Here is a 25637-nt window from a genome sequence, read left to right as displayed (position 1 = left end):
AGTTGGACAGTATGTTGCTTCATTTCAGCAGACCACAGTGTGAGTCTCTCGGAAAGTATCTTCAACGGTGGTCAGACTGGTACTGTGTACTGATTCACACGCAACTGATCTTCTATGTACGTATATCTACAATATAATATAATACTATTAAAACAAGAATAAACAAAACAAAACCTGCTGAGGGACCGTTCAGTTTTTACGGCCTGGGGGCGGGTAAAATCTTGTCGCTGGTTTTCAAAAAATATAGACCCCCTGCTTTTTTGTGAAAAAAGATGACCACCCCTTTGTCAGACTAAAAAAATTTGATGACCCCCCCCCCCCCCAGCTGAAAATAACCAAAACCCATATGTCAAATACCCGCACGGTTTGGATTTGAACTCCGGTATGCAGCGCACTTTATCCGTGTAGCAGAGATGCCAGTGCACAAACTTCTCAGCCACATCCATGCAAATGTCTGTTAATTAGGACAACTGTAAGGCAATTTTTAACTTCATTTCCATAGACAACTTATGTCCATCACACTGTTATGCAAATTCCCCTTTTTGTCTCAGTGCTACCATTCAGGGTCGTGAGCATGTAAATGGTCTTTCAAAGATGAGATAGGCACTTAACCAGATACTACTGTAATATGAGTTGGCCACCGAAGGCAGCCTGCTGCTTATTGTAGTGGGTTGGCAAAGTCCGGGCCTGCCGGTAAAGAGGGTCATGGGCCACACGTCGATCATGGCCATTGCATGAAGTAAACCTATTTATTGTAGTGTGCCACCGAAGACGGCCCGCCGGTAAAGAGGGTCGATCATGGCAATTGCATGAATTAAACCTAATTGGAGTGGGGCACCAAAGGCGTCTGCCCGTTAAGAGGGTCATGGGGCATTACATAAAGTCAATTTATTGTAGTGGGCCGCCGAAGCCGGCCCGCCGGTAAAGGGGGTCGATCATGGCCATGGCATAAAGTGAACTTTATTGTAGGTATTATGTTTTTGAATATGTGGTGACCCTCCCTTCCTACCAGTGAAAAAGCGATGAACTCCCCCCCCCCCTTTGCGGATTACAAAATTACGATGACCCCCTGGATTTTGCCACCCCCCGGCCGTAAAAACTGAACAGTCCCAAAACTCCCACTCTGCTTTCACATATGGCACCATGCACTGCTGGTTCCAGCATATCTAAACCGACAATGGTTTTACGTTGTCTCTAGCGTGTGACAGCTGGTACTGTCTGTCGTTTCTCCGCCAGGAAAACCTCCACACCCAAAGTCTGAAATCGGGGCATACGGAATGATAACTGCAATGCACGGTTCGGTGATATTAAGATACTTAGTGACATCACCAAATGTATCTAAAATTTGCATCAAAATCCGTTTCCTCTGGAACTTAGTCAGATATGCAGTCAGATATCAGGGCTTTCAGGTATAATAATCTTATGAGTGTTTTTCTTCGGTCCGCTGCAACACTATGTATTCCAAATCTTCTCACGACAATCTCTATACTTCCTGCACACTATGTCAGAGTTTTGGTTGTTATCAGACTACTTGAAAAACTGCAAAATTTGCAAATTATATATTCACTCCAGACCTTAAATTCTTTTCCATTTGCCTATGTAAATCCAATACGGAGGGCCGGGCTTAAGAGTGATATAAGCTTAGGGTCGTAGACTGTCCTTAGGTGCAGAGCAAACATCTACATATACCGTGGACTTTATAGAGTGTCTACTACTGTAGCTAATGTGAAAATATATCGTATTCGACCCAAAGACTAAACTCTACTTGATGTGGAATCAGGTCAAGATTGTAATGTACTTTATGCGGCAAAATTAGTCTATTTTGTCGCAGTCACAATAATTCAGATTTTTACAATTTAGACACTTCCTTGACATCTGAATTTCTTTTGCTAAGTTGCCGAAGCTCTGCCTATAGGGTAATAGCATTAATGATACGATCACATCCTGCAGTTTCGCTTCCTGCAAAGTGCAGATACCATGCATCGTCTCTTTTCTTCCTCATGTGTACGTATAACATGCTAGGTTGTGGCAAAATATTATTTTCATTGAACTGAGTGGACCACTGGTGTATTTAGGTATTTGGGTTGAATCTTCAAGCAGCAACGTTTTAGACCGTTACTATAGAACGAAATGCTATCGCTTGGGTTGTTGCATACGTTCGTGTTGTTCACACTAGTTATTTCTTACACAAATGACAAATTACAACCTATAAAATAAGAATGTGATTGTCCGAACCGAAGTCAATGCTCATGTAAGGTGTGCAGTTGCGTAAATTTAGAATTTGTGTGTATTTTTATATGATTTTAAATCAGAGATATTCGATCGCCTTGCTTGGGTCCCGGGATTAGGCCATCTTGTCTTTCGAAACGAGGAATTGGGAACGGTGGTTCTTGCATGTCATCAGTGGGAGAGGCCAATGGCAACCTCTCATAGGTTGTCATCATGAGGCAATTAACCGTCTGAGTGCTGTAATTTTTCCCACCTAAATTTTAGAGCAACATTTTACAATTTTTTATAAATTTTCCTGTAATTGTGTTGATAATTTTTGACCAGAAGGACAAACGTTTCTTTCATACTGTTTTTTATCAAAATTTTTGGGAAAACTGAAAATAAATGGCCTGGATCTGAAAAACAATGTCTGCATTCTGTTTATTTTACAAAAGGTGACAAAATTGACTTTGGCACTTGAAGGGTTAATGTGTAGCATGCATTGCAAAATCAGAAAGTAATGTAATTAATTGTGTGACAAATATATGGTCCTTTAATTGGGAATGCAATACACTATCCTCAGAAATAGGACCGAGGTCTTCGCAGTGTACTAAACTTAGAGAGTCGACTTTAAAATTGAAAGTCTTGATTAAGGTAAAATACGCCTCGAGGACAGACACACGCACTCCCAAATTTTGGCCGTTACGTATATGTACATATGTATGTACACAAGTACATGTATGTATGTAGGTTGTATGTACATATGTATGTACACAAGTATGTATGTATGTATGTATGTATGTATGTATGTATGTATGTATGTATGTATGTATGTATGTATGTATGTATGTATGTATGTATCTATGTATCTATCTATGTATCCATGTATGTATCTATGTATGTATCTATGTATATATCTATGCTTTGACACGAATAGCATCATGAATCCCAATCTCTTCCCTTCTGAGGTACAGGGTATGCAATTGATGATGCAGTCGTGCCAGCCGCGCAGTAATTAAACGGTCAAAAATTCAATAATGATTGATTGTCCCAGAGCGATTACCAACGATAAAATATCAAACCGCTTTACAATAAAAATACAACGATAATAAAAATTACAATGTTTATAAGAGTACAATAATAAAAAGTGCACTGATAAGAAGGCGCACACGACAAGGCAATGTGATAAAAAAATACAACAAAAAACAAAACGGTGACATAGTCATAGTGAAGATATGTGTTTTTAAAAACTGTTTTAAAAGAAGCAACAGATGAGAACAGCCTAATTTCTTTTCGTAAGACATTCCATAGAATGGGAACTGCATCAGAGAAAGGACGATAGCTGAAGTGTTTCTGTTCCCAGTTCACTGGCTCCAAAGCGGATGCGAACGCTGAGCGTGTCAAACGTTTAGGAACGCGAACTGTGATCAGATCAGAAAGATAACCAAGTGCTTGTTTGTGCAAGATTTTTATACAATAAAAGAAGAATTTCGTAGTCAATTCCTACATGGGTAGGTAGCCAGTATAGCTCCGCCTTACAGGTGTGATGTGCTCACGCATTTTTGTACGTATGAAAAGACGTGCAGCATAATTTTGAAGTAAGGCTGCATTCACAAAAAAAGGTTAGGGGGCTGGAGGAATACAAGGGGGATTCGAAGATTTTTGGGGTAGTAGGGGGACTTAAAAATTGTTCGGTTCCCTTTGTGTTTTACATTTTCAAAGTTTTTGTACCTAATTCCATGAAAAACGAATGCCATTTTATGTCATCCAATTGTTGTAATGTTAGTAATAATTGAACAAAATTTAGAACCATTTTGTCACATTTCATGACTTTTATCTCGAAAAAATCTAAACTTGTGTGATTTGTCATAAAAAACCAAATTTGAGCCTAGTAAGGCAGAAGCTGCAACTGTTGATGATTTTTGCAATATTTCTATGTAATAAACGCAGTTTCTTGTTGTCTCCCTAAGGCATGCTCAAACACACAATATTCAGTTTGTCGACTAAGTCTGTATATATAAATATGTATTAGGTGATAGTTTATTAGAGTCCAGACTGACAGTCAGTTGTCAGTGATACAAATGCATGGTGCACATACACAGGCTGTGATAGCAAGCTGACAGCTCAACATACTGTAGGGAGTAGAACAAGAACACAGTTGTATAAACTGAACTAAAATATTGTCAAAATTATCAAAGTTAATACAGCTACTCCTACGGGCAGTATCACTCTTACATACTGCCCTGCTACTGCACTGTCACTGCATACCTGAGCAGTGATAGAGATAGCTCTGACTCTGATGTACATGGTTGTTGAATAAGAATTTGGGTCAAATGACATTCATGACCGTGAAAAATACTTGTTCCCAAGATTAGGCCAGAGGACAACACATGGAAGACCAGTGATTTTTGAATTCTGGCATATGAAAATAATCAAATATTAAAGAAAAAAGATAGGCATGCTTGTTTTCTAAATTTTCAAATTCTCGTCATAAATAATACAAAAGTAAAACTTTGAACAGTAAAGACGAAATAAAGAATATGTGACTCAATTGAATTATTTATTTTTTAATAAAATTTTTCATTATTACACCCAATATTTCTTAGATTGAAACATTTAGTTGATGGAATATTGTAACTTTCCAGTATCGGCAATTTTGAATAGCATCTAATCCATATATGTATTGTACTTGTGAAACAAATTTTTGTTGGGTCACTGTGGTTAGCTTTTTACAATATGGCAATTAGCCGGAATTCACAATTTGCCTAGGCTCTCATGATCGTCATTTTGTGTGCTCTTCGGCAGGAGCATTGACCTGGCCAGAGTTGGATTAACTCAAGTTGGCTTAGACTGATAAATCCAAAAAGTTCACTGATGCGTTTAAAAATGAATCAATTTAAGAACTTGCCTTAGGAATATGATTTACAAAGTGCTAATAATAGGTAGTCTTGAACACCTGTGAGCGGAACGGCGCAATACGAGTTTATTTTTTTCTGCGTGCACATCCTTTACAAATATGTTGGTCTGTGATAGTTGAGGGGGGACTTGAAAATTTTTGATCATATAGAGTGGGGCATTCCAAAATTTTAAGGGTATTAATTGGGGGGGGGTCTGAAAAAAATAAGATTTCAATCGCAATTCCTCCACCCATCCCCCCCCCCTAATCGTTATTTGTGAACGTAGCCTAAACGGAGTTTATAGAGACGCTTACCTTCGATACAGAACAGTAAGATATTGCAGTTATGGAGACGTGATGTTACAAAAGCGTGCACAAGTCTTTCAGTGTTTGTGCGATATATTAAATATTTCTACGTCAACCTATTTAATGGAGAGCATTGAGTACTCATATCTGCACAGCGATTTAAATAAATACCAAGATCATGGATGGATTTAGACGTAGTAACATCAATGGTCCCTACTCGAAGAAATGAAAGATCCGTACAGTTGTAGGTTGTAGAGCCATATACCTACTTTGTTTCTGACTTGTGACTGCTGGCACTGTCTGACGTTTCTGAAAAGGAAGCGTCGTGCTAACCCCCATCCCGGTCTATTGCTGACGGCCAAGTCAAATTCTATTCTATGTGGTTTTCTTGCATCGACGAATCCGTTTTTAGGCTACGTTCAAAAATGGTGAGGGGGGGGGGGCTGGAGGAATCGCGATTGAAATCGTATTATTTTTCAAATCCCCCTCAATACACTCACAAATTTTCAGGCCCCCCTCTTAATAACCTCAAAATTTCGAGCCCCCCCCCTTATTACCATATAGCCGCATATTTCTTAGGAATGAACGCAGAGTGAAAATAAACATGTGTTGTGTAGTTCTGCATGCAGATGTTGAAACACTACCTCTTATCAGCAGGTTGTAGAGCCATATACCTAGGGCAAGTTCTTAACTGATTCATTTTTAAATGCATCATTGGACGTTTGGATTTCTCTGTCTAGCCGACTTGAGTTTATCCAACTCTGGCCAAGTCAATGGCACAAGGTGAAAAGCACATAAAATGACAATCATGCGAGAGTGTGAAAATTTTGTATTCCTTGCTACGTTTTACCAAATTGTGAAAAATGAACACAGTGACCTAATGATTTTTTTTCAAAAGTACAAGACATATACAACTTAGATGCCACTCATAAATGTTTTACAAAATTGACAATCCTGGAAGGTTAGAATATCCCATCAAATGAATGTTTTAATCTCAAAAATTTTTGGTGTTATAATGGCAATTTGATTAAAAATAAACGATTTCATTTAGTCATACATTTTTCCATTTAAATTACAGTCTTTACGGTTGAACGTTTTACTTTTGTGTTATTGTTCTTCGAGTTGTGAAAATTTCGTTCACTGCATGAACTTGAAATAAATGGCTTTATATATTGATTTTAAGTGATTTTAGAAAAACTGACTTTTCATCGTACATTTGTATAAGATCAAGTATGGTGACCCCATTTCTTTTCTCTAATATTTGATTGTTCTCATATGCCAGAATTCAAAAATCCATGGTAACTGTTAGTCCCCTAGTCTTCTATGTGTTGGTTTCTGGCTGGATCTTGTGTACAAGTAGATGTATGTTTCACTGTCAATTGAGTGTCCTATGACCGAAAATCTTCGTAAACTACATCAAAGTCAGAGCTACGTGTATCACTGTCACTGCCAGTATGTAGTAGCAGTGTAGTAGTTGTATTAACTTTTTATTTTGACAATAGTTTTTTTCAGTATATACAATTGCATTCTTGGTGTACTCCCTACAGCATGTTGAGCTGTCCAGTATTCAGCTTGCTATTACAGCTTACGTGTAAAGTGCATTTGTATCATTTAATTATCACCAATATTTAGACAAACGGACTTTGTTGACAAACTGAATATTGTGTTTCCCAGCATGCTGCACAGAGACACAAAGAAACTGTGTTTGATACATTGCAAAGAAATATTCAAAAAGTTATTAACAGTTGCAGCTCCTGTCCCATTACAAGGCCAACTTGTTTTACGAAAATTTAATGGCATTCATACATTTTTAGATTTTTTCGAAATTAAAGACAAAAAATGCAACAAAACGGTTCTACAGTTTGTTCAATTATTACTAACATTAGAACCATCGCACGAAATCAAAGTGTTGGGAATCAAAATATTTTTAGGTCCCCCTTATAGGCAGAGCAAAACTTTCAAGTCTCTCTTCGATTACCCCAAAATTTTCGAATCCCCCCTGAATTCCTACAGCCCCCCTCGCCATCTTTTTGAACGCGGCCTTAGCGTAGTTTCAATTTTTGGGGCTACTTTAATTCAGATATTTTATGTTCTTGTACTCACCAATTAGAATCTGACGCAATTTTCGAATTTGGTGTTGTCTTTATGATGACTAATTCAAATTCGTTTTTGTATATTCAGAAATCAATTTAGGAAACAGACAATAATCGTTAAATTTTGCACAGGTACTAGGGAGTCTTGCAACAGATTGCCTACATTTTGCTATCAACAATGTAGCAAAGATCAGAGAAAAGCGATCCTTATTAATGTCTTACATATATACTAGGCCATTCTGTGGTGTTTTAATGGCGATGATTTTAATAATATCCGCACTGGATGATATTTATGATAAGCTGTACATGTTTTAGTCTGCAGACACCACACATGCTGAGTGAGCAATTAATAATACTGGTCCAAAAGTTATTGACAAAGCAATTTGAAAGACTTCACCTTTCTAATTTGTTAGAGTGCTGACTGGCACACTTTTACGTACGATTTTATATGATTCAATAAAATACTCCTCGTTATGTCATCAGTCAGTGACGATACTACTATACAATACACCACAATGGGGGAAAAACATCGACTTAAACTCGTTCATTTCAAGAATGATGAAATTCTTTCCCCGAACACCTCTTGATGGAGAAAAAATTGACCATGAGAGATTTGAAAAAGGTTTGAGGCTATGCCTGGGTGGTATCGAAATACTAAGTTAGTAAGGCGAACTTAAAATTGTACCGGCATCCGTCCCATAATGCACAAACAACACCATTTTGACTCAAAATTTCAAAACAATTCCGCAGAAGCAGCCGGGACACCCCCTTTCATATCCACCTCTACCCACACACAATATGTACCCCTTTTGCCTCTTACAGAACGAGAAGTACCGCGTAATCAAAATCCCTACTCATTTATCACATGCATTTGTAATAGACTGTACAAGCAGAAAAAAACCATTCATCAATGCTGTCTATAATATTGTTCCGTTTTCAGTACAGGAAAAAGGAATAAAGTAACCCTATTTAAAGAGACAATTGACCCTTATCATAAGTCTAGCGTCCTCCTGTGGCCACTGTGAATTTGAAGTCAAAGCGAGGCCACTGGGGAAAACCCTGGGCAGGGCCTGGAGGCCACTGGGCAGGGCCTGGAGGGTTTTCCCCAGTGGCCTCGCTTTGACTTCAAATTTATTAAGGCGACAGGAGGGCGCTAGACTTATGAAAAGGGTCTATTGCTTTAACTTTTGTTATTTTTTTTGAGTAATTTAAAGTTATGATGGGAATGGATGCCGTGAATAGTGCATTAGACAGGTTTGGCTACACCTTTTACGTGAACGTGAATGCGTAGAATCCACGTTGGCGTTGGCGTAAACGTTCACGTACAAAAATCAGTTTGGCTACGCGTTAGGTAACCCGTTCGTGTGGCACGCGCAAGAAATGATTCTGTTCGGCTCGAGTTCCCGTAGTCTGTTTCTGAGATGGCTCAAAGGTTACCCGGTATGCTGCGAATCGACGAGGAAATTCGCAAAAAATTCAGAAATTTCTTTAAGGATGTCACTATCATATATCTAACTAACCATGTGCATGAATGATTCACAGTTCTATGATGTTTTGACACCTAAAGATGACAATGAATTTACACGTTCACAAATAGCGTGAAAACAGTTGTCTCCACGTAAATACGCGATGCCCTCTCTGTGAACGTGGAGAACATACCCACAAGTCGATGACATCATCGCAGATGTTCGTGACGTTACGCGTTCACGTGCACATTAAATGTGTAGCCAAACCTGTCTATTATCTCTAACATTCCCCGCATAGTTCGATGTCGGGCTGCTAAAACTTTCGGTGTTATATGTATGTATGTATGTATGTATGTATGTATGTATGTATGTATGTATGTATGTATGTATGTATGTATGTATGTATGTATGTATGTACGTATGTACGTACGTACGTACGTATGTATCTATATACGTGTGTACGCATGCATGCTGGCATGCATGTTTATAGTGGCGCGTTTAGTGCAAAGCGGTACTGTTACTCAATATTTAAATATCTTACTATGTTTCATTCCGTTAGGAGGCATCTCACTTTATTAGTTTCTGACAAGGGATTTCGACTCTATATTAAAAAGAATGTTTTTGCTTCACAATTTTGGCGTTTCAAATCTGTACATCGATATTTGATTTTGCCATAAGCAATGCGTTCTTAAAGTTTGTCGTTCAAGTGTTCTGTGTGTCAACCTATTAATAGCCTCTTTTAGATCGTTGCCCTCAAATTGTCCTCTTTGACATGAATAGCATCATGAATCCCAATCTCCTCCCTTCTGAAGTACGGGGTATGCAATTGATGATGCAGTCGTGGCAGCCGCGCAGTAATTAAACCCTCGTATATTTAATACTAATTTATTGTTCCAAAGCGATTACCAACGATAAAATATCAAACCGCTTTACAATAATAAAAATTACAATTTTTACAAGAGTACAATAATAAAAACGCACTGATAAGAAGGCACACTCGACAAGGCAAAGTGATAAAAAATACAAAGGAAAAACAAAATGGTGACATAGTCATAGTGCTTACTGAAGAGATGTGTTTTAAGAACTTTTTTAAAAGAAGCAACAGATAAGAACAACCTAATTTCTTTTGGTAAGACATTCCACAGAATCGGAGCTGCTTTGGAGAAAGAACGATAGCCGAAATGTTTCTGTTTCCATTTTACTGGCTCCAAAGCGGGTGCGAACGCTGAGCGTGTCAAATGTTTATTAATGCGAACTGTGATCAGATCAGAAAGATAACCAAGTGCTTGATTGTGCAAGATTTTTCTAGAATAAAGAAGAATTTTGAAGTCAATTCTAACGTGGGTAGGTAGCCAGTATAGCTCCCACCTTACAGGTGTGATGTGCTCATGCATTTTTGTACGTATGACAAGACGTGTAGCATAATTTTGAAGTAAACGGAGTTTATAGAGACGCTTACCTTCGATACAGAACAGCAAGATATTGCAATTATGGAGACGTGATGTTACAAATGCATGAACGAGTCTTTCAGTGTTTGTGCGATCTGTTACAAACATTTCTAAGTCGACCAATTCAATGGGGAGCATGTGAGTACTCATATCTGCAGAGCGATTTAAATAAACACCAAGATCGTGGATGGATTTAGACGTGGTCCATCAGTGGTCCCCACTCGAAGAGATGAAACGTCAATTTCAGAATGATTTAAATTAAACAAAATGGAAAAATACTCAATTTAGGAAACTACAAATAATAAATTGGCGATATCCTCAGTTTTAACGGTGATTTTCTTCTTTTGTAGTTGTAACTTCTTGTTTTTAATCGGGAAGACATCGCAATCTGCATGACAGGAACCTGCGACGCTATCCGCTACAACAAGTGCTATGACGTAACATGTTGAAGAGTTGACGGTCTAAGCTATGCGAACCCTCCTAACCAAACGATCTTTTTCGACGCCCTTGCTCAAATAAAAACAATCACCTCACACTATAGTACAGTAAACTAGTTTACAGGAGACAATTCATTTGCAGGAAACGTCTTTGTTTGTAGAAAAATGAAACTGTATGCATCATTGAGTATTAGTGTCCTCGCATTATTGCCAGAGCCCATGAGAAACATCGATATCGTAACTTTATCATCGAAGGATTACCAGTAATTGGTGTAAAAGTGAAATCTGTGCTCATAGATATTTTTAGCTCACGTGTGTGAACACATGGTCTAATGTCATAGCGATGTCTGTCTGTCCGTGTGTGTGTGTGTGTGTGTGTGTGTGTGTGTCTGTCTGTCTGTCTGTTTACACGATAACTCAAAAACGCCTGAATGGATTCATATCGGATTTGGTAGACAGGTACCATATGCTCCTTGCAAGAACTTATTAGATTTTGGTTAGTGTGGCTTCATATTAATGAAGTTATGCAATATCGCTTTTTCCGTACGATGGTTTCCCTATGGAGACGGTAATGACAGTGAAGACATATATCAAAGAAACACTGCACAAAATTTTCATGAAACTTTTTCACAGATGACAATCTCAGAACATTATCATGATACTGTGAGTGTCATGTCAATTATCTACTCATTTGCATATGTAATGAACTTTGGTTATTAGTGACATAACTCTGAAATTCCTGCAGGAAATTTGATAATACTTACAACAAATATTGATCTGATATATATCTAATTATACTTAGAAGCATTGGGCTGTGTCAAGTTAATAAATAGCTTATTTGCATATTTTATGAAGTTTTGTAATTAGTCATATAACTCCGATATAACTGCACCAAATGTGATGAAATCTGCTGCAGATACTGATCCGACTGATATCTAACTATGGTGTAAAGCATTTAGTAGTGTAAAGTTAATTATGGGTTCATTTGCATATTCAATGAACTTTGTAATTAGGTATATAACTCTGAAATTACGGCACCCAGGTCAGTGAAATCGGGTACAGATATTGATCTGATAAATATCTAATTGAACTGACAAGCATTTGGCAGTGTTAAGTTAACAAATAGCTCATTTGAATATTTTATGAAGTTTTGTAATTAGTCATATAACTCGAAATAACTGTGTTTACGAGATAAACGCCCTCTATCATTTTTCTAGTGACCAGGTAACATAGTTTGAATCCCTTTTGTTTTCGATTGCTTATTTTGCGTGACCAGGTGGTTTATGAATAATGTGTTTTTGTCGTATATAAACGTGTTCATTTCCACGTCACTTTGACTTCCGCAAGTGCTGGGATCGTCGGAAGTCCACGTCCACTGAGTTTCCCAGTTTTGAAGACCGAGGCCGACTTTACGGACTTTTCCCGCTGGTGCCAAAATTGTGACTGCAGTCTAGAAACTTTGTGTGCCTGTTGACGCTTGAGGAAGTTCTGGTATCAGAGTTCCTGTGAGTACATTACAGTTATTTGGAAACGTCCTAGTGGTAGGAGTTTCATGCTGTGACTTTCTACGAGGATTATTGTACTTGTGCGTCGAGCTGCTACGTGGCTGTTCTCGTTGGACTGATGCGTCCGGACGGAGTTGGCACTGTGGACCAGCGTGTTTCATGTTTAGAGAGCTCTCGTCGTCGCGCCTGTGGACACTTTCTGTTATTTATTTAAAAGCTAAAACTAATACGTTTTTGGTCACGCTTAGAGTAGAGATAATTTCAATATTGTAAAGTTATTTTCTTGCTGTCACTACATGACGTTCTTCAATAAGAATAAGGAAATGTTCTCAATAACTTGCGTGTAGTTTCCTTTATTTGACCATCTTTTGTTGCGGCCAGCGGGTCCGCTTGGAATTGTACCACTTTGCTAAAGACAATTTTAGACAGCCATTTCCATTTGCCTTGCCGACTTCCTGTGGTCGTAACACCTAGACCAAATGTGATGAAATCTACGTGAGATACTGATCCGAAAAAAGCTTATTGTGGTGTAAAGCATTTAGTTGTGTGGAGTTAAGTAAGGGATCATTTGCATATTCAATGAACTTTGTAATTAGTGATTATTACTCCAAAATTTACAGCATCACATTTGATGAAACTTGCTACAGATATTGATCTGATATATATTTATTTGTACTGAGAAGCATTTGGTGTGTCAAGTTAATAATTCGCTCATTTACATAATTAAATAAAGTTTGGTAGTTAGTGATTTAACTCTGAGAGTACTGTGCGAAAATTGATGAAACCTTCTACATATAATGATATAACAGATATGTGATTGTTCTTATTACACGCCTCACACGGGTGTAGATTATATTGGTATGAATTTGGTTATTGACAGTCAATTTGGTATTTACAGATAAGAACATAATACAATAAATCCTCGTCAGAGATAGTTACTATATCACTAGACCGTATGCACGTCTAGTCTTATCAGAAATCTGTCTTCCACCCTGCGTCGTGTGCTCAATTGAACTGCTGTCAGAATATACAATGTCTGTCTCTGTTCTCGTGTTTTGGTTAGTGATTATCATGAGGTCTGCAAATGTTGCGTAACATCTCCTTTCTCGTTTGATTTGTCACTTTCATATAATACAGGCCAAAGGTACAATTAATTTACACAAGTTCATAACAGTCAAAAAGTATGCTGTAATTCTTGTCATATTGTATTATTTCATGCGTCCAGTAGTGTCTGATAAATGTCACTACATGTCGAGCCATCAGCAGTCAATTTCAATGCTTGATAACTAAGTTTGTAAGTTTTTTCAAAATTAAAGTAATTCCTTCCATTCAGGGGTCACATTTGTTCTGCTGAGTAGATGCTAAAATTTCTAGTCTGTATACTGACTATTAATGAACCTGTTGTTAAACACGTGAGCATATTCAGCTCATATCTGGGTGTAGAAGTGGCAGGAAGTAGCCTTGGTTTATAGACAAATCTAGCTTATCTTTTAGCATTTTTTGTGATTTTACTTCCATAACTAAAACAAGTTCTTTGGAATTTTGTACTTGAGGGATATGTATACAAATATAATGCCCAGTGGGACTGCATGTGCAATTTTGAACAAAATAAATAATAAATATGTGCCCTAACGTAAAATGGCGCCCCATGCAAATATAGCGAAAATAGTGCACATCATGCATTATGTGCATCGGAATCTTCACGGAAACAACATATTAGTCTAATGTAATGCACAGTGCTGAATGATTTCCACTGGGACATCATATGCTTTGTTTCTTTGTAATAGTACCAGTTTTTTTAAAAATTGGCGGAAAATCAAAATAACGGTTAAAATTAAATTATTTAATTTTTCAGTACAGAATCGTTTTGTAAAGTAGTAAAAAGACTATATCCTTCAAATAGGTAACATTTAAAGAAAACCGGAGAAAATAGGAAGTCTTGTATAGGTCAACAAATTTCGAGAGTTACAGTGGGGCTGTAACGTACACACTGAAATCACTGATGGTGTGTTAGAAACGTCAAAACAAGGGCCCAACCACCAGCGCGTCTCACTGTAAGTCATTCCTAGCTGTCACTAAATTTGTCAAGTAAAACACCAACTGTCACATTAAATAGTGGCGCGAAATAGAAAAGTTTCACCTGCAAAAGCAAATTTGTTAAACCACGCCTCCAATTTTAATTGTCAACCATTTTCTCAGACGTTGCTCAGACAGTCGTGGGGGAGGGACTGTGACCAGTTGATACACTGCCAACTATAGCAGCAGAGAGAAAAGTGATTGTTTTTGCTTTCTTTAAAATTCCTTAGATGGCGTTACAAACAATTGTGATTTGATGCAGATGATTCTGTTTAAATATGCAAAAGGCCTACCTCATCTCGTAATAGCTAAAAGTCTCCAGATTTCACATGTCTTGTGTGAAACGGGAATATTAGAAAAATACCCCAAACATATTAGTCATTCAAACAGCAACAAAGGGTACTTTTCTCCGAGAGTGCTCTAATGCGCTGTCAAATATCATTGTGCCATCTGATCTCTGATCAGCCGGACTACGTTGCTTTTCGATCGCTCTGACGTATTTAGTTTTAATCAGGTTCGACCAAGTAGTCAGTTTTACTGATACTAATGTTGTAAATATAAATCACAAAGTCGTTGAGTTAGATTTTCGCTTCCGTATTGCCACACGTATATAATAAGCGGGTTTCTCTGAAAGATCGAATATCCAGTGTCTGTCTGTTTGTCTGTCTGTTTGTCTGTCTGTCTGTCCGTGTGTCTTTGTATCTATGTATGCATCTATGTATCTATTTATCTAAACTCGGAGACCGCTGCATGTAACACTCCAAAGTTAATTAATTCAAATTAATTCAAATTAGTTTTAAAATCACGGGTCAGACTGCTCTAATATTTACTTTATATACTATAGGCAGATAAATATCTAAAGTCAGTGTACACTTTCGTTTCATAGCAATACTACAAATTTTGTATTTCAGCGAATTTCTCTCCATTTCAGAGGATAAAATCTTTTGTCAGAAATTGATTCAAGATTTGCTTTGACTTTTTTTTGTACAACTGTTCTTATGCAATTACATTAAAATTATATATATATATATATATATATATATATATATATATATATATATATTATATATATATATATATATATATATATATTACAAATTACTTCAAGTGCAAAGCAATAATATTTGTTACTTAAGTTTCATGCTTCATTCAATTATTGGACAAATGAGGTGATTGCAGGATAGACCCTCGAGAAGCGAGGGTCTATGATTGCAGGGTACATGAAACTTAAGTAACAGATATTATTACACCTCACTCATTCAGCGTGCACTGCCATTGGTTAAACACGACTCACGTGACATGTAAAAGAACGTGATGATGCGCTCTGCGAATGTGATGACACCCTCTGCATTTGATATTATATGGATGACGTCATTTTACTTACTGCGCATCCTTTCTGCGCAAAACAAATTGTCGTTCGCTTGTTGTACTTTGCAGTTGGCAACTTATGGCTGTGAAACGTCATTCAGAGCTGTCACCAGCACAGTTAGACGATATTTTGATGCAAGTAAACAGCAAACGAACGAAAATGGCAACAAGGAATGCAATTTCTGTGTTCAGCGACTACGCAAGCAACAATTTGGATACGCCACCGAGGAGATCGGCAAACTTTAGCGGCAACCCTAGACTAGGCACTGACAACATTTTACGCTGAGGTCCGGACTCAGAAGCTAACTGTACTCGAAGAAGTCTTCGTGTTTTTGTTTCTTTGCATGTTTGCTTGTTCGGTGTAATAAAAATAATAACGCATGAGAGCTAGGGCGAAATCACGATTTTTGCCTACCCTCGGGCTGGTGGTCATGATCGAAATACTGATGATGCCCTCGCCTACGGCTCGGGCATCATCAGTATTTCGATCATGACCACCATCCCTTGGGCAGGCAATAAATCGTGATATTGCCCTCGCTCTCATGTGTTATTATTTAAGTATTACTTGCCAGTTAAAGAACGTTATTATTATTTGTTTATAACGCTCTGCTTTAGCATCGAGCACTGTAACTTCCCACACACAAAGCACACACCACTACGCAATATATGGTGTTAAAATAATTTAATAAGCGACAGTGGACAAATACAAAGCAGTGATAACCTAACTACGGAAAATACAATGTCAAGCAAAAACTACGAAAGTAAAATCTAGGCAAAACCATTTCAAAACTAAGCACAAAATAACTCAAAGATTTGGGTGAGGGGTCTCCGCCAGTCTGCTTCCTTTGCAAAGGTTTGGGTTGCAAAGTTGTGTTTGCAGAACCTTTGGAAAGCCGAAAGTGAAAGTGGTTCCACCGGGCCGGTGGAGACCACCTTCTTGAGTGGGGGTACATGCAATGGGACGGCCCACAGTGGGAAGCAGACTAGTAGAACCTAGGAGGAGATGGGGTTGGTGGCAGGATAGCTTGGCAGACAGCCTGATGGCCTAGAATGAATGAACTTGGACCAGAAGCTTGCAGCAAGGATTAGGTCAAGTGCCGTGCGCAAGAAAGATGGTAGCTAGATAGCAGATGCTAAGGTGTCTATGTCAGCAGATGAGTAGTTAGATAACCAGTATAAGATGTCTACGTCAGCAATGCAAAATGACTTCAGGACATGTTGTTCTGCAGGCAGCCTAGCTCCGTGGACTTACAACTGGATTTGTGTTAACACACAATTCCTTATTTTGTAAGCACGCACCGCTAAGCAGGATATGGTGTTAAAAGAATTTAATAAGCAACAGTGGACAAATACAAAGCAGTGATAACCTAACTACGGAAAATACAATGTCAAGCAAAAACTACGAAAGTATAAATCTAGGCAAAAACCATTTCAAAACTAAGCACAAAATAACTCAAAGATTTGGGTGAGGGGTCTCCGCCAGTCTCCTTCCTTGGCAAAGGTTTGGGTTGCAAAGTTGTGTTTGCAGACCTTTGGAAAGCCGAAAGTGAAAGTGGTTCCACCGGGCCGGTGGAGACCACCTTCTTGAGTGGGGGTACATGCAATGGATGGCCCAAGCGGAGGACAGTCAAACAGACTGGACGGAGAGACCCCATGAAAGTGTATGTATGAGTGTATGTTTGTAGGAAGTATGGGTTGGTGATGCTCAAAACCAAGTTGACTCGCTTGGTTGGATATGAAAGTATGTGACTCGCGGCCCAAGGGGCAACAACACGGCTCGGGGGAGTCGTGGGCTCATGGCCCGAGGGGCTGCAGCATGGCTCAGGGGAAGTTATGATTTGGGGGGACAGGTGCCCCTGTGCGGCCCCAGCATAAGGGTGCAATGATGTTTGGTGCTTGTGCAATGGGTGGTGACGCTCGAGACCATTTTGACTCGCTTGGTTCAAGATAAGAGTATGGGATAAGAGCCCCGAGGGGCGGCAGCAGGCTCGGGGGGAGTATGGGCTCCCGGCCCGAGGAGCTGCAGCTGGGGGGACAGGTGCCCCTGTGCGGCCCCAGCAAGAGGGGTGCAATGGCGGCTGGTGCGTGTGTAATAAAGTATGGGATACGAGCCCTGAGGGCCAGCAGCACGGATCGGGGGAGCTATGGCTCCCGCCCAAGGAGCTGCAGCTGGGGGGACAGGTGCCCCTGTGCGGCCCCAGCATGAGGGGTGAAATGTGGGTGAAGCTCAATGGACTCCGGTCCCGAGGGGCTGGCAGCAAGGCTCGGGGGGAGTAATGATCTGGGGGGACAGGTGCCCCTGTGCGACCCAGCATGAAGTGGTGTGTGGGTGGCAGGTGGCCCTGCATGGGATGGAGGTTGCAGGTGGCCCTGCGCGGTCCCGACAGGTCCGAAATGTGGTGTACGTGCGAGACCGAAAAGAAAGTGGCTACCGAGTGGCTAGTATCTCTAAAAAGGCCCTATGGCATAGACATTGATTGAGATGCATGACGCAGAAGGCTTTCTGGTGTCCGAATATAAGTACGGTAACAGTCACTGGACCACCTGCCGAGAGTTTCGATAAGGTGGTCTGGAAGGTGGGCGTGTGCGGCCGTGGTGGCTGCCCCAATGCAAAATGAATGTCCAGCTTACAGGTGGGGCTGGAAGCCAAGGCGCGAAAGTAAGGAACGAAGCAGCGCAATGAATGTCTCGCGGTTTAGCGGTACTCTTTCTGGAAGGATGAAGAGTAGTTCCTGAGGCAAAGAACACATTTGTCGGTGGACTCTGAGGAAACGGTGGATTGTTGTGACTGGGCATATCGTTGACTTGGTGGCGAATAGACGAAGCTTAAAACCACGGCGCATTTGATCTGTTTTGGATGCCTTAATGTTCACGGAAAGAGCATCCGGATAGCCCTGAGTGTCTGTTTGGACGTTGAGGTCGCGAACACACAGGTTACATGCTAAGAAGGCTAAGACGAACACAGATTCCAGCAGGAGGTCTAGATATGGTCCATACACAGTCGAGTGGAGCAGCAAGCACAGTTGTTGCAGGATATCAAATGTTATGGTAGCCGGGGACGTGACGATGGTCCGTGCGCCGTTGAATTCCCATAAGGTGTACTGGAGACGAAGCTGTGGCTGGTTGTTAATTGAGGTGACTGGGTTTGGCAGACCCGCCATTATGTAGTGATGACGGATGCCGGCGAGATAAACCTTGATGGTGGAGTACTTGAGGTGAAGGTGGGTTGCGCAGTGGACGATGAAGTAGATTAGCAGGTCTTCGGAGATGGGTGGATAATGAGACATCTGTACATGAGTGCCGTACCTTGCAGAGAATGTACCAACGAGCGAACTCCGGTTGCATAAGATTCAATTGTCCGGGTGCCCAGTGCAGCTTGCTTGAAGGTGGTGGCCGCCCTATTCAGTTGAACATGATGTTGGAGGGTAGTTGGCAGGGTGTCGCATTGCCAAGGGAGCCCCTTGGCGGAAGCGTGTCATCTGGAAACGAGAAAGAGAATCAGCAATTAAGTTATGTTTGCCTGGTATGTGGTCGGCATGGAACATGAAATTATGGGAGGCAGCGCAAAGCACGAGGGTGCGCATCAGTTTCATGATTGATTGGTGACTTGGAACGGCCTTTATTGAGAATATGGACCGTGGCCATGTTGTCGCAGTTGAACACCAAGCGTTTGCGGGTCCATGATTGGCCCCAAAGTAGAGCTGCGATGACGATTGAGTAGAGTTCCTGAAAAGCAATGGAGAGCTCACGGTTGGCGTCAAGCTTGAGATGGGGGGCTAGCGTGCATTAACACATTGCCCTTGGAAATACCCGCCAAAACCAATACCACTGGCATCTGTAAAAGCTGTATTGCTGAGGCCCTTGTAGCGTGGGAGTCGAGGAACATTGATACTCCGTTCCAGCTGGAGAGAAAGCGGACGTGCCACATTCGAAGGTCAAGTCTGCTGTCGGCGGTCAAATGGATGTGGTAGTGGAGTTTCCGTGCTCCTTTTGAGATTTTGATTAGGCGTGATATGAAAGCTCGCCCGGGTATAATGACACGGCATGCAAAGTTGAGGTGCCCTAGGAGGCTTAGCAGTTCTCGTGTGTACACGTGGGCGAGATAAGAAGGACTGGCTGAGGGCGGCTATTCTAGACAGTTTATCGTGAGGGAGCCGCGCTTCCATCTTCACAGTGTCAAGCGCTATTCCAAGGTATTCTAGTATAATAACGGGGCCTTACAGTCTTGTGTGGCGCGATGGGTACACAGAGTCTCCTGAAGATGTGGGTAATTAAGGCCATAGTGCGGTCCGCATCAAATGATGGTTTGTCAACTGTTAGGAAGTCATCTAGCAGGTGGAAAATTATCTCGATACCGTAATTTTTCTTGAGCAATCCAGCAGATGGCCTTGGAAAGCTGATTGAAGATCTTAGGGCTGGAGCGTGACCCAAAGGGCAGTCGGGTGAAGAAATAGAAATGTTTTTTCCAGTGGATGCCGTAAAAATGCCATAGCGAGGGGTGAATAGGGATGAGCTTGAAAGCATCGACAATGTCAGTCTTGCACAGCCATGCTCCTCGGCCCGCCCTTTGAATGGCTGCGATGGCATCGTCTATCTTTACGTAGGAGAGCGAAAATTCCTGTTTGTCGATGAAGTCATTGACGCTGGGTGTGTCTTCATTGTTGTGAGGGGATGACAAATCGACGATTAGACGCTTTTTTGGCTGAGTATTTCTTTTCTGCGATACCTAGCGGGCTACAGCGATAATTGGCGTATGGTGGTGTGGTGAAAGGGCCGATAAGATAGCCCTTTTGCAGTTCAGAGTTAATTTGGTGCAACACAAAATCCGGATCTTGTTGGGCTGAGAGAAGGTTGCGACAGATGAGCGATGAGGAAAGTTGACAGCGTAGGCCTGTGTTAAATCCTTCGAAAGTCCTGTAAGCAGGTACTTGACGAATCCTTTGTCGGGGTGATTTGAAAGATCGGAGCAAGGGTGCCAATATTAATTGGTGTTGATGGTGCAAAAGTGTCAGCGTTAAATGTGGATGGCGTATCGTGCAGTCAGGCTCTGTTAGCTTGGTCTTTAGGTCGACATTTTCCTTGTTCTGATGAGTGATCGGATGATAGCATACCAAACACACGTGGGAAAAACCACAGTTACTTCGTTTGCAACCAGGCTGGGAGTTGAAGTTATTGCAGATTCCCTTACCCTGGTAGGTGACGCGTCTTCTCCCGCTTCTATCGATGGTCGATGAAGGCGATTGGAACCTAATATGGATTGCTGTTTGGTCTCTTACTCTCAAGGTACGGGCAGACATCGGTGGTATGCACTGCGCTATTGCAGACGTTGCAAAGGTTGGACAGGGCTTCATTGCCGATGATGATATGTCGTTCGCCATTGTGGTAATTGTAGTCGGGTGTGAGTAAGCAGGCAAGATTGATATCCTTACCTGAAAGAATTTCGCGGTGAATAGCAGGTGAAACCAGTTCGACGTTTGGCAGTCTTTCGGATGGTATACCGCGCCCTGGAGGAGGTTGTTGGGAGAAAAGTTGGAGGCAAGCGCGACCGTGTTTACCCATGGGGGGTTGCTTGAACGGGCGGATCATGAGCTGCCTGGGCGCCGCCATCTTGGTTCTGCTGGGGGTGCTGTTGTTGCCGGAAGTGAAGGCTTCTCCCCGCAGGTCGGTGGGAGGGCGTTGTTGCAGTAGATTTGCAATGTTGACCATGTTGGCAGCCATGTTGTCCATCGAAGTCTGCAGGGTGGAAAACATTTCCATCGTCACGACTCCCGATTGAGGTGGTACTTGATTTGTTGATACTGGAGTTTCGCTTTGCGGTTTGGTAACGGCAACTGATTGAGGTTGTGGGAGACCGTGGCAGCCGTCGCTACGGTGGCCGGTGCAGTTGGAGCGGTCTGACCTTGTTCGGCAGCGAGGAGGGACGCCCCTCGCCCTCACGTCCCTGGTCGTGCACGGGTCATGGACGAAGTACGGCGTTACGTGCGGCGTAGACTTCTTGGTTCGTTTTCGAGGAGGCATTGTTGGCGCTGTGGTCCGGTAGATACGGCAGTGAAAGGAGACCGGGAGTGACTAGAAACGAGCAGCAGGGAGTGTTGTAATAGCTTGGCAGACAGCCTGATGGCCTAGAATGAATGAACTTGGACCAGAAGCTTGCAGCAAGGATTAGGTCAAGTGCCGTGCGCAAGAAAGATTGGTAGCTAGATAGCAGATGCTAAGGTGTATATTGTATGTATATATATATATATATATATATATATATATATATATATATATATTATATATATATATATATATATATATATATATATATATGTATTATATATATATATATATATATATATATATATATATATATATATATATATATATATATTAATGGGAAGTATACAAAGTGAACGGTTTTCTGTCTGAACCTGTCACAGTATTTGTATACATGGAGGAATGAAATGCTATGCATGTCATCGAAAACATTTAAATCGTAGAACGTCAGATGTCATTTAGTCTTTGTTTCTTTGCAGTAATTGCTATCATCTGTGCGTTACATACATATCAAAACTAAACCATAAAAATTAATTCTCTCTGGGATGAGAATTGTGGACATAAATATGTCTTTCAAAAGATGGGTTGATCGATGCACAGTCGTGGTGGAGGTGTGCCTACATAACTGTTCTGTAAGACAATTATACAAACCAACAACATAATGTCTTCTGTTCTTTGAAATACCACAGATTGACGTCACAGAACATGATGTTATGCTGACAACGCCATTAAAACGGGATTTTCTACCGTAAATGAAAACGATTCAGGTAAGTAAAACCGTTCTCAGGAGACAGAGATTGATTTATGCTGTACGATGTAGAACATCGTACAGCGAAAACAAAATCGTCCAACTCTTGCCGAAAAGGACTGACATATGTAGCCGTGCATGCACCCGGCAGAAAGCGCACCAACAACGCAAGTGTTTGTGTCGTAATAGTTGGCTTACGATGTGCCATGAATGAAGTTAAATGGCTTTTCAGAACCTCAGATATAGGAACGCCCCACCCCTTTATATATCGTAGACAGCTACTGCCAAGGCAGTACTACAGTCATCGCCCATTACAGTGCCATGCTGCAACTATAGACTCTCCTATAGTCTGCCCTACAACCGCGCGATTTTGGTATAAATTCTGAACATCAGTCAGGATTACAGTGCATTTGTAGGTGCTTATAAAAGTATGTAATATTTAGGGGTTATTACACGAAGTTTGGGCGAGTGATGTGTCCGTATTTTGACGAGTTGCGCAGCAACGAGTCAAAATACGGACACATCACTCGAATACGACGCGGTATCGCCCTAACTTCGTGTAATAACCCCTTTATCATACATGCATGCTTTGGTTATGACTGTTTTCCTACAGACGCTCCGAAATTAGCAACGAAATCAACTTGAAATCGACCTTGCTTCCTCCAGGCTGTACTTATAAAAAGTTGGTTGCTAAGGAGTGATGACAACCGTATCACTTCTTGATATTATTCCGCTATTGGGCCATTCCACTGCAAAGGAGGGTTTATGGAGCACTTTTACAGCAAACAATTTAAATATTACGATGTCGACACAGGTTTTCACAATTTGAAGAAGATTTATCTTTAGTTTAAAATGACGGTGGATGTAAAACATAGGCGGAAGTTCACAAAATGGGTGTGTTTCTGTTTTTAATACATAACCTCATCCCTGCGTAAAAGTTATGAGGCCGCCAAATCGGGTCAAAACACTCGCGCCACGCTCAAACTCTTATCGAGTATGAACAGCTTAGAGCACAGAGCAGAAGCTCTACGACATCTATGAATGCACATACAGTGGATATAATACCCGTACCACTACCAGTCAGTTTATCTCGAAGAATTATACATGTTCCCAGACGTCAAATATGCCGAATTTACCATCTCAGTAGGCGGATTAGTGAAAACATGAAGTGAGTACACTGTATAAGCTGTAGTGTCGTTACTCGTTCGTGATTTTGTTGCTGTACGAAAAAGTACATTTCAAAGGTTTTTCCGTCTTCTGCTCGTATATTTTCCTTCCTGGCTTGCCTAAATAGAACTAAACTTCCTTTAACAACCGAAGCGAAAGTTTGACTTTCCCTAGATGGCACATTGTATCTGAAACCCGCACCGCATCGGTGCCACCGGCCACCAGACACGATCATGACATGTGAACTGACAGGTACAAATCGGAAATATCATGTGCACCTTCAACCTTGTCTGTCGCGAGTATTTTCAGTGCGGTTGGATTTTCATGGCTCATTTACGACTGTAAACGATGTAATCCAGATACTTTAAGCTCATCAACAGGAACTTGTCGTAAACCGATTCTATCATGATGCTCTGTCAACCGATATCTTTACTTGTAATGATACTTCCATGGTGTAATCTTCAGCAGCGTAGATGACACGAAAACACTGCACCGCCGCAGGACCGGCCGTGAATTGACAGGGTCGGCAAATTATACAAATTTTCAATACGTTTGTTTGTATGTTTTTGGTACAACTGTACTTGTGCCTAAGGGCAATGCCCATGAAGTGACTGCAAACAACAAAATTTTGACCATATAATCATAATGACGTTTCGGATTGTCATTTGTCTTATTCGCTCAGCTGTTTTATATGTATATACCAACGAAGGTCATGCATACAGCGAAGGTCACGCGTCCGCGTCGCTGTAAGTAGTTCGGTTACAGTGAAAATATAATTCGTATTTTCACTAGTTAAAATATGGGCTCATATCAGTACCGTCTGAACAATAGAAGAATGGCAATACGGGCATAGCATGTATGATAATGACAGAAACATCGTGTTTTCATCAATAATAATGTTCATATTTATGATTTTACTAATAACATAAACAATTTTACACTTTCCTATGAAAAATAACGCCTTTTGCCGATGTACTCTGGTTTTGAGTACTATCATTTCCCCCTACAAAGGATGCTCATAGTAATGCTACCTCTTGTTGGCTCTAAAAAAATCGAGGGCTCACTCCCAAACAAAACTGGGATATAATATGTACAAGCTGCCCGCACGATTTCCGTTAGCACAGTTATTACTGAAATGTATATTTCACCATTAACATTTACATTACTGACAAGTGATTTTAAAATCCGCCGTGCGCCTATGGCCGTTACAACACAGAACCAGACCCTATCAAGGATGTGTATGCCGTTGACACACATATGATTACGCATTGACAGTGTGTGTAACAAAACGTAACCAGATGAACAACTACACAGTATAACCAAACCTTTGAGTCGACATTTAATATAGGCCACATTTCCACACATCTGCGATAGTCAGAATATTTGTACAGTGCCAACTATACCGGTACATCCGCTCTTAATTAAGTTGCTGGGCCACAACTTTTTCAGCCAGAAGATTCACATTATTCTAAGGTACAACGACCAAGCATGTATCTACTAAACTCAACCCCAATAGCGATCTTTTCCCCTGAGATTAGATGCATGCGGTTCTAGTGCACGCTTTGAGGCAACAAAATCTGTACTCTATATTCTCTGTAAAAATAATGGATAGATCACCCAACACCTGGAGCTGAATTTCCTGCTCATAAAGTCCCATCATCAAAGTGAGGCAACTATACAGAAATACGTTTAGGTGAAACAAGATTGTTCATGACATTTCAGAATTTGTCAACGAGACAATGACAAGAAAACCATCTTTCTACAGATGTCGGATAATTTGTGTCGTCCTTCAGAGATTTCGGCACTCATAAAATCTTTCATGCCAGTCAAATTATCTGTACCCCATATGAGAAGTTCTCCACATTGGCAGACATTAGAAA

At 40.7% G+C, this 25637-nt stretch overlaps 1 protein-coding gene across 1 annotated transcript in view; it reads right to left on the bottom strand.

Annotated features, from left to right (window-relative positions):
* Window positions 1–19090, bottom strand: part of LOC139152319 (von Willebrand factor-like) — a 48151-nt gene extending 29061 nt beyond the window's left edge. The window contains exon 1 of the mRNA XM_070725462.1: window positions 18509–19090. Within this exon, the coding sequence (XP_070581563.1) occupies window positions 18509–19090 (582 nt within the window). The remainder of the gene's footprint in view (window positions 1–18508) is intronic.
* Window positions 19091–25637: the final 6547 nt, after the last annotated feature.

This window comes from Ptychodera flava, chromosome 15, assembly GCF_041260155.1.
Source record: "Ptychodera flava strain L36383 chromosome 15, AS_Pfla_20210202, whole genome shotgun sequence".
NCBI lineage: Eukaryota > Metazoa > Hemichordata > Enteropneusta > Ptychoderidae > Ptychodera > Ptychodera flava.
Note: the sequence above shows the minus strand (reverse complement) of the source record. Positions and strands in the feature narration are given on the sequence as shown.